Genomic DNA, 10,494 nt, shown 5'->3' with positions numbered 1-10,494 from the left:
TGTGGGCCGGCGCGCGCTCCCGCCGCCGCCAGGACGGTTGCCAGGCAACGGCTGCATGGCAACGGGCTGCCAGCCCGGGGGCCGCCCGCCGCCGCGGCGCGCAGAGCGGGCGCGCTGCCCGCCCGGTAGATGGTGCGGCGGCCGCCCGGGAGCAGCCACGCGCCGCGCTCGGCCGCCGACCGCGGGCAGCCCACGGGCAGCGCTCGGCCGCCGCCGCCGGGCCCAGGGGCAGCGCGGAGCGGCGCGGAGATGGTGCCGCTGGTGCGGGGCGCCGGGGGCTCCCACCAGTGGCTGGCGGCCGTGCTGCTCGGCCTCTGCTGCCTGCTGCCCGCCGGGCGACTCGCCGCGCCGGGAGGGGACTTCCCCGGGGCGGCCGCGGACAGCCTGGTGGTGCGGAAGGGGGACACGGCCGTGCTCAGGTAGGAGCGGGCGGGGGGCTCCGGGGTGGGCTTCGGGCCGGGGGGTGCTGAGCGCGGGGCCGTCCCGAGCCCCCTCAGAGCCTCCGCAGCGTTCCGCTTTCGTGTCGCTGTGCCGCTTCGTGCCCTCCCGGCGCCGCTCTGCCCGGCTCTGCTCCGCGGCCGCCGCGGAGTTCCCGCTTTGCCCGCATCCCTGTGCGACTGCCGGCGTTACCCCCCGCCCAGCCCGCGCTGCTTTCCCGTTCTAACTCTCTGCCCGTACTTTTGTCACCGTACCGCTGCCGCACGCGATTTCTCCTTATTCTCAGCGCGATCGTAGCGGGTCACGCCGCTGTGCCGCTGTGCGGAGCTGCCTGAGCCGCGCTCCGCCCGCGTGCCCCTCGACCCGCCGGGCTGCGGATCCTTTGAACGGCTCTAAAGCCGCCGCGCCGGGCTGCGGGGTATCTCCTACGGAATTCGGGATCGCTGTCTTTGCTGCTGCAGCGGCTGTCCGCGTAGGGCTGCCGACAGCGCTCCGCACGCGTGCCCCGCTCGCGCTCCGTGCCCGAGCCGAGAGGTGTCCGTGACTGCGTATGCGCTGCGCGGGGACCGAAGGCAGCGCGGAGCTGCGGGCGCTGCGCGATCAGCCGGCGCTCGATGCCGTTAACATGCAGTGAACCGCCTTGAGATGCACCTTGTTGAATCGTGCGGTGCTCTAAAGGTTTTCTGCTGGAGGCTGTCAGCTGGAATCGGTGCGGATTTCTGGGCCTGCGATTGTTGGAAACTCAGTGTTTGTGCTGCTGGGTGGGTTACATAAATGGGATCGGGCTCTGGGGATCAGAACATCGCTGCTGTCTCATGGGCGAACGTCTGCTCGGTAGCGAACTGCTGCTGAACGGAGCGCAGTCTCTGCTTGACTCTGGAACAAAGCAGTTAGATGGGAAATAGTATAGTATTGCATCTGTGGGGTTTCGTGCTTCTTGCACTAAGATTAATTTCTTTCATTTCCTGTGCTTTCTGTGGACTTGCTCTCGAGTAGGAGTTGGTTTGTTTTCATCTGGTAATGCAGCTGGAAGGGGGAAGCGTGGATCCTGACGGGAAGTGCTTTCAGAGTAGCACATGGAAGATGCGTGGGGCCGGGCAGGGCTGTGTCAGGAATCCCTGGGTGCACATCGCTGTGCTCCTTGGAACTGTTCCTCACTGCACATCTGTAACATAGATGTGTATGAGAAGCAGTGCTGCTGGTTCCCGGAGCACTGAATGCTGGCAGCTGATGTAGATGCAGGCTTGGTGAGCTGGCAAAGCAGCGCAGGGGCTGAAAGAGGAGCGTTCCCTTGCAGCTCCCAGCCCAGCTCCTCTCAGTTTCTCAAGCTGGGGGATGGCAGGGCCCTGTCCTACCGGCACAGCTGGGTTCCCAGCACTGGGCTGCTCTGCTCCGTTCCTCCCCGTGCTTTGGGAGTGAGGGCTGCAGGAAGGCACCTCTGGCCCACACACAGACAGCTCTGCACTGAGAGTATCTGCCGATTGTTTTTTAATCATTAATGATGGAATATGGCAGTCTTTTGCGTGGCTTGGAGTCAGCGCTTTCCTGGCTGAGGGAAGGTGGCAGTGGTTTGTGGGATGCATGTGTGGTCCCTTTGGGCTGTGGATGTGCAGTGACAGCCTGTGGGACAGAGGGCTGTTGCTCCCGTGGGTCAGAGCATGGAGGGAAGCACACAGAGCATGGCAGGAATGCTGTGGAAGGCTGAGCAGGGCTCACCTGCTCCAGTCCTGGTCCCCATGTTCACTTTTCATTATCTTTACCAGAAGTGAGGGATGAAACCTCCCTTAAGTGCTGAGGTTTTCGGAATGAAGCCTCCAAGTGCTAACATGAGGTAAAGCAAGTTGTGTGGATCCATGATTGATCTGTGCTGTCCCAGTGCTGTTTGTTTCACTGCTAATTGAGGTCTTAAGGAATTCTGTCTGTGATGCAGCTGTTTGGTACGATGAGCTAATTATAAGAAGCCACTTGTTTTCAGATGTATGAATTCTATCCTGCACCTTTCTGCACTTGTTCCAGGTAATGTGTTCAGGTTTAGTGAGAACACCTGAGGAAGGAAAAAGTTATAAAATACCGTAAGTCACCAGAAAACCAGACCACTATGCTGTAAATTGCTGACAGTACAGGGCAGCAATTTGTGTTCCATGACCTGTGTTTCTCTGGTGATTCTTTTAAAGACCTCCTGTGTGGAGAGGGATGCAGCCCTGGGTGTGCGGTGACCCTCTGGCACTGACAGCACTGTCGGTGCTTCAGGAAGAGGTGACCAGCACAGAGGAGCTTGGGTGAGGCCCCATCCCCTCCGCAATTGGTAAACAAAAGCTGCTTGAAGTATCTAAAGGTGCAGAGCTGAAAATGATCAAAATGGCTTTCTCAGACATGCAGCTTTTTTGTCTGTTTTGTTTGTTTACAGCTCACAAACGATTAAAGCGGATATACCTGATAGTCCTTCATAGTGTGTAATCACAGGAAATTAAGTTTTAGAGCTTGACTCCTTTTAAAAACAAAAGATATGATGCTGCTGTCTGATCATAGAGTAATTTATTAAATATATACTCTAGAATACGTGAAATAATGCAGCTTTTTTCCCTGTGAAGGTTTGAGTTCCAATGTTCCTCAGTGGGATGGATGTTCCCAAAGCATTGGGTGAGTAGCTGGGTGCTGGAGGCTGGCAGAGCCTCCTGCAGTCCCCCAAGGAGAGATGCAGAGCCCCACACCCAGGGAGGAGCAGCCCAGTGCCAGGATGTGCTGGAGGCACCCAGCTGGGAAGTGGCTTCCAGAAGAGCAACTGGGAGTCCAGGTGCACCAGCACTGCCACCAGGTCTGCAGCGAGCCTGCCCTCTGCTCAACACCTGGAGAACTGGGCTGGGTGCTGAGCTCCCAGTACAAGAGAGAGCTGGAGCTGTGGAAAGCCCCAGAGGTGCTGCAGTGTCTGGGGCAGGAGGAGAGGCTGAGAGCTGGGGCTGCCCAGCCTGGGGCAGGGGTGGTTCAGAAGGATCCCACCCACGGCCATCAGTCTCTGCAGAGAGGTGCAAGAGGACGGAGCCAGGCTCTGCTCAGCAGTGCTGGTGCTAGGCTAGAAGCACTGGGCACAACCTGGGGCTCAGGAGGTTCCTCTGAGTACCAGTGCTGAGCACAGGGACCTGGGGAGGTTGTGAGGTCCATTTATCTGGTCCATTACCAGATGAAAACCTCCATGAGATGTCCAGAAGCTGCCTGGGTGGATGCTGGTCACCAGCTCCTGTGGGCCCTGCTGGAGTACAGCTGGGGCAAAGTGGGTACAGGGGTCCTTACCAACCTCAACCTTCTGATTCTTTGAATGCTGTGTAGGAGTGTGGTATGTAGGCAGTGTAATGAATTGACAAACATGGATGGCGTTTCACTGGGTCTGACAGCAGTAAACAGCGGCATATGATATGACCTGATATTTAAGAGTGTAGCTGTAGTTCTTGTGGAGAAGAGGCCCACTGAGCAAGACCCTCAGGGAGCTGCAAAGTTGGTCATGCAGCCAAGAGACCTTGCAGGCAGCCTGTTTGTTGTGGGGAGGCAGGAGTAACGCTTCTTACTCCTAGCTCCTGCATGTGCTGTGGTTTCTCCATTTTCTCTACAACTGGTCTCCTGTTGGCACTAAGAGCACAGACGTGTAGCAGACAGCCCATCTGAAACACTGCCCATCTCTTTCAGTGACTGCTTCCCAACATCATGTTCTAGAAGAGATCTCTTTGGAGTACAAAAGAGAGCTCTTCATATTAGGTGGTGCCTAAGGTACCTGAAAGCAGATGCCATTAATATTTGGTGGGACCAAATATTTGGAGCGGATCCTGTTTTCTTACATATGGTTCAGGTCATAGATTCAGCCTTGTTTTCCTTTATTTTGCTGTTGTTTTTCTTTTGGACATACAGTGCCTCTGCTGAACAGTGAGTTCCCTGGGTACAGGCTATTCTCTGATAAATCAGTGAGAAATTATACATGGGCAGAGGTGTGGAGATGCGTATAAAGAAGTCATCAAAGAAAATGAATTCATTTTCTTTGCTAGAGTTTATTTCATTTACCATAAACACCTTTTAAGTCCCTCCCAAGCTTGTGTCCAGATGTGAAATGTCACAGCATTTTACAGCATAGGCTTTACAAAACAAGGGGTTTGCAATTTTCTGTCTTGTAAAATATGCTTTGAGGCATGTTAATCGCTGTCAGGCTCACTGATTTCTTTATCACCGTTTGACTGGTGGAGGTAGTTGTGAGCGGAACACGTGTTCTGTGTTTTCTGCCCTCCTGCTTGCCCTCTGGATGCGCCCCATGGCAGTGTCTGACCCGCTCTGAAGTCAGTCTGATGTGGGGATGGATTCTGCCTTGGCCAAGGAAGGTTGGCAGCAGCAGCATCTCAGCCCATGCCTCCAGTTCCTCTGGCTTCCCACGTGTCCTGGTTTTTAGACCCTGTATCTAAGAGGCTGGGCTGGGGCTGGTGACTTCTGGGCCCTGGGGCTTTATGGCCCTTCTCTTCCAACAAGAGCTGCCCTTTACAGCAAATAGTCTTTGCAAAAGGAGCCACAGTCCGTCATGGAAAGCTGGTAACAAGTCTACAAAGTGTAATTCATCTGCCATCGCTCACACTCCTGAGAAATGGGCATTTAGAATGGCTTGTCTGCGGTTGAGTAGCAGGAGCATATAAAGTGTATATGGCATGTTTAAATATTAAGAGGCTATACATATTTTAATGTCACAGTCCCTCAAATTCACATCCATGCCCCAGTGTCGAATACAGTTGTCTACATGCATGTAGAAGTGCAGATTTAGGGGGGGCAGGTAATGCAATAAATATGAAAAAATTCCTCTCTCCTTTATCATTTCAGATGGTCCATTTCTGACTTCCATGCTTTTTTGGTATTCTTGTGCATCTCAGGATCATGAATTATTTGGCTGTGTGAAGCTTTGTTTCATCTCTCTGAAATATAGCTGTGTTACGTGGAGATGCGTGTGCGCGCACACACCCCTCCCTCTAAAAGGAGGCTGTTCTTTGGGGACGGCTCTCATGTTCCACAGCCCTACCAGTTATTAAATAAGCATGTGTTGGCACTTGCCTCCTGTCTGTGCAGTTAAAATAAATACATTCAGAGTCAATTGAAATAATTATTTTAAACCGTTGTGAACGTTTCAGATGTTATGCGGAGGAACTAACAAAAAGAGGAATGAGTAAGGAATGAAAACCAGAGCTTTTTCTGAAGAATTTTCTGTGGAACAAAATACAGACACAAACTGCTTCTTTTAGCCATCCTGTGTGAGAGCTGATCTGGTCCCACACTGCGTGGTGCAGGCAGGGCTGAGTTGGCGGCAGGCCTTCAGGTTGCATTGGGTGTGGTGGGACTGTGCCTTCAGGTTGCATTGGGCATGGCGGGGCAGTACTGGCTGCAGGCCTTCAGCTTGAGGGAGGTTCAGCCAGCAGTGACCAGGAGCAGGGAGGGATGCTCTGGCTGGGTGCAGTTCTGGACAATTCCGTGTGCTCTTGCAGGTGATGGTGGCAGCCTGGCTGTGGTGGCCTGCCATCTACCAGCTCAGGAAGGCAGCTGGTGTTCCTGCAGGCTTTTCTTGGGGCTGCATCTCCCTGCCTCATCGCCTGCAAAGATAAGGCTGAAAGAGCAACCTTTGTCTCCCTGTGAGAGCTCTGTTCCTCACGAGGAATGGGGAATTTCAGTCAAATAACGCACTGTTAAGGCTCTGCGTGTTGGCAGGGTGGGGGTGGGCTGCAGAGCCCTCTCAGTTCTGGCTGTCTTTCAGCCTTTGAGAAGAGACGATCAGTACGAAATCCACGTCCTTGTGGGAACAGAAAGGTCCCACTTAGAAGCACAGGAAGCAGCTCTACGAATCTGTAAATTTTCCATTTTCCCCAACTCAACCCAGACATCAATTCAAGGCTCATTCAAACACAGTGTAGTGCTTGTTTAAGTTACTTCAGTTTGTAGGCAATCAGTCCCTCCTTTGCATTGATCGTGCTCATGGCATTGCTGGGTGTGTGGAGTGGGCATGCAGGGACATCCATTGCTGTGCTAGGTATGCAGGGCGGGTGTGCAGGGACAGCAGGTTGGCAGAGGCTGCACCAGCTCTCTGTGGTTGCTGTGCTCTGGAGCCCATTCTGCTCCAGCCCTAGGATCTACCAGGCTATCCTCCACTTTTCAACTCCGCAGAAAGAGCCTTTCTTCCTCCAACCAGATGCATGTTGTTTTCCTGAAATCAGAGCTGTGTGAGCCACCAACACAGGCTGGGCTCATTGGCACACTGCACACTCATGTAGATGAAGATGGAAAATAGGCCCAATGAAACGTTCAGTCCTCCTAGCAGTGTCTCGTGCTGCTCCTTCAGTAATACTTCCTTACACACAACCGTAGGGGGCTCAGGAGGTGTCTGCAGTAACTCTGGCTTTGCACGGTGCATTAATTACAAAGCCAGCAGAGACCTGATGGTGACTTCATCATGAGTGTGGTCCAGCACAGAGTTCAGCCTGAAACGAGGCCGCTTCAGCTGCTGGCGGTGGTTCTGCAGTTTTTGAGCATCCTCAGGCTCAGTGTTGCCTCTGTCTGTGGGTGGCTGTGGGTGTACGTGCCAGGGTTGAAGTCTTATGTCATTGTGAACAGCCAAAGTTTTAGTTTTTATACCCACTAAACTCTCTCAAAAATATGAGTTGTACTGGAACATGCTCTGTTTTATAACAGAAAACCCGTCAATCTGTTTTAAAAGATTTTCCCTTGGCAACAGCAGACAATCTGGTGGTCAGACAGCCAAACAGCTATCATTAGTCATGCATAATTAAAACAAAGAGAGTATCCAACTGTTAGCAGTATCAGTTTTGTCTCGAAAAAATCTAATTAGCATACAATGCATGCAGAAATCTCCTGCAATTTTTCTTACGCAAATATCAATGTAAATGAAGGAAATTCTATATATTCATGTACAATAGGCTGGGTTTTTTCTATGCTTATTTAAATATATAGGAATAAGATATCTGTCCGGTTTAGTACAGCATCTCTGGTATGCCTGTTAAATTTACATAATGCAGTTCTGTCAGAAGGATGCAGGAACCTCATTCCCTCTACAAAAACATAGGCATACATAATTTACTATACAGTTGTATGCCTTTGATACTTCACTGGCTTCATGTTAGAAATGTTTTTAAACTGAGTATAAATTACCCTCATCAATCAGCACTTGAGGATGAAGCCTTCCTGCTCTGGCCCCCTGATTCCTGTTGGTTGTGGACATGGCTGTAGGTTTGTTCCTGATGTGAAGAAGTGCTGCAAACCTCGGGCAGTTGGCTGCTGGGGAAGGGCTGCAGTCTCCATCCCAGCCTGGTGCCCACACTGCTGGCTGGGAGCTGCTTTTCTTGGGGCACATCCTGCCCAGGAGGTTGCGTGGAACTGGGAGGTGCTGGGATGCCCACAGGCAGGTTGGCAATGAGAGCTGATGGGAGCAACTCCACCCACACGTTATAAGAGCATCTGAGGAGCAAAACAGCACTTTGACACAACGCTGCTATTTCTCACTAATTGGAGATGGTGCTGTCTATAAACCACAGGTCTAGAGGCACGCTGAGGCTTTGCTGCTAGCTACAGGCTCGGTGTACTTAATTAAGCATGAGTGACACAAGGCAGTTCTCTCCAAGGAAAACACAACTGAAGAAGAGAGGGAGAACTTTCAAATAAAGTTCTCGTAGATTTAATGTGAATAGGGTGTGTGTGGCCGTGCAGAAAGCAGCAGCAGCATCCCTGCAGGAGTCTGGGCTGGCATAGGGCTGCAGGACATGCCCTGCACTGGTGGGCTGGGCTGAGCACAGGGTACTCAACCTGTTGTGTCAGCTGTGTGTTTCTGCTGCATTGTGGAACAGGTTCTGCATTCATCCACCTGGTAGCTATGTACATATAGGAAAATCCTTACATTTTCTTCAGTAAAATAGTTTCATTTCTGACTAAGATAATAGATGTATATGTAGGCACACATCAGAATTTTTCATAAATGCAGTGCTGGGTTTTTTTATTAGAGCTGTTAATTTCACATAGTGGTTGATAGTTTCTCTGATTGTGTTTCTCCCTCTGGGCTGTGGTGAGGGTGGGTGCCATGTGCATGCAGGAGGGATTGCTCTGTGCTGCTGTGGAACACCAGTGCTGCTAGAGGAAATGAAGCAGTATCACTTAAACCAGTTCTTTCCCTTTCTTTCCCGTTTGCTCTGCTCAGCTGTGCTGGTTGCCCAGAGCTTTCCCATAGAATCATAGAATGGCCTGGGTTGAGAAGGACCACAATGCTCATCTAGTTTCAACCTCCTACTATGTGCAGGGCTGCCAACCACCAGACCAGGCTGCCCAGAGCCACATCCAGCCTGGCCTTGAATGCCCATTGTAGAGGACAGCCCATGTTCCAGCAGGTTTTGTGTGGGGCAGTGTAAGGCTTATGGATCAGCACAGTGCACCTGCAGTCTGAGCAGGCAGGTTGGTGTGAGTCTTGTGTGAACGCTTCCACAACTTTTCCAGCATGTTCAAATAATCAGCTGCAGTGCTGAGATGTCTATGGATGAGCTTTTGGCTCTGTTCTGTGAGTTCAGGGTTTTAATAACACCGATGACAGTTTGCAGGGACAACACATTGGAGTGTTTGGTTATCCTGGGACAGAAGGCCTCCTTGGAAGTTATTGAGCTGTGCCCACTCCCTGCCATGCCTACCCAATGCACCCTGCTGGGAGCAGAGCATGGGGAAACGGCACTGCTGGGCCACCCGGGTGCCGTGTGCTGGGCTACAGGGAGGTGGAGGAGGAGGCAGCTCCACACACGGTGTTTGCTGGCTCTGTGTGGCTGTGACGCCGCTCACTAAAATGTTTGGCCTGACACAGGAGCTCCAGGCGTAACCCCAGCTTTTGATAAACTGTGGTGTCACTTAATTTTAGAACGGAGCTGCGAATGTGTGATGGGAAAATGAAAATGTTAAATATCAAAGTCAATATTTTAAGTAAGTGGTGCATCGCAGTTTGGAATAAACACATCTTCATGTTGTGTGACACGGTTCAAAATAAAATGCATTTCATTATTGATGGAATTCAGCAGCAGATGAGACCATCCACATGGCACAGTGCAGAGCGGCAATGAGCTGCTGCTGGCTGGGAGAGCTGTGTGCTGCCCAGATGTGCACACTGGCTGATTGAAGGTCAGGAATTCTTTCTGACACCAGAGGAGCAGAACTCCCTGCTGTTGTGTGACAGAGGACAGCAGAGGCTTAGGTGCTTCAGGTGAAGCACTAAAGGATGCTTGTTTTCCACAGCAGCATGTCTGCCTGTTCCAGGAAACCCAGAACCAAAGTGCAGAGGAGGTGATGGCAGGCAGTGGCAGGGCTGTGTTCCAGCTGTGAGGCTGCGCTATGCGGTGTGAGCTGTGGCATGAGGTGCTGCCTTCCTCACTCCCTGTCCTGGGTGCTGCTGGGCTGCTGCAAGCACACGTGGGGCTTGGCTGAAGATGGCTATATAGCCAAGAACAGGAACCCAAGTGATGCTGCTTGCAGAGAGCTTGTTGGCTTCGTTTCATTCTCACAGTTATTCTGACTCACCTTTGAGCTGGTACAAGTGTTTTCTACTGACTGTTTAGCTTCATGCATGTATGTGGGGGTGAGCTGAAGGAGCAGGAGTGACGAGACTTGCTCTAACACTTTTAGTTTGATAAGGACTCTTTTAGCTTAATTCTAACAGGAACTAGGGAATGTCCTAAAGGAGTTTGAACAGTGCCAGCGTGCTTTGAGGCCAATTACAGGCAAGGTTATCCTGGGGTGTGACTGCCTGACATCTTTAGGAGCTGTCGGCTGCTCAGTAAAACCCCAAATAACGTGATTTCCTGGGCTGAAGCAATAAGCAGTTTTCAGAGGCAGAGGGAAGGATGGATGTCTTGGCAAAATGAAGCAGATAAATAAAAGTGCTGTCTGCTTTCTCAGTTTACTGTGTCACAGAATCAGAAAGGCTGAGGTCTTCTGTGAGATGAGTTCAGCCTTATTTAAAGCGTGGTTTAAAATCGGTAACTGTCAGGTCTAAAAGCAATTATT

At 51.6% G+C, this 10,494-nt stretch overlaps 1 protein-coding gene across 3 annotated transcripts in view; it reads left to right on the top strand.

The window, feature by feature from the left end:
* The first annotated feature begins 209 nt into the window (after positions 1-209).
* Positions 210-10,494, top strand: part of NEGR1 (neuronal growth regulator 1) — a 185,082-nt gene continuing 174,797 nt past the window's right edge. For 2 of the 3 annotated variants that reach the window (XM_040704504.2, XM_025152755.3), the window contains exon 1: positions 210-419. In XM_040704504.2, the coding sequence (XP_040560438.1) occupies positions 250-419 (170 nt within the window). In that variant the 5' untranslated portion in view covers positions 210-249. The remainder of the gene's footprint in view (positions 420-10,494) is intronic. The other variant, NM_204856.2, reaches the window with a different exon arrangement.

The sequence above is a fragment of the Gallus gallus genome, chromosome 8, assembly GCF_016699485.2.
Source record: "Gallus gallus isolate bGalGal1 chromosome 8, bGalGal1.mat.broiler.GRCg7b, whole genome shotgun sequence".
NCBI lineage: Eukaryota > Metazoa > Chordata > Aves > Galliformes > Phasianidae > Gallus > Gallus gallus.
This window is presented reverse-complemented; position numbering and strand designations above follow the sequence as displayed.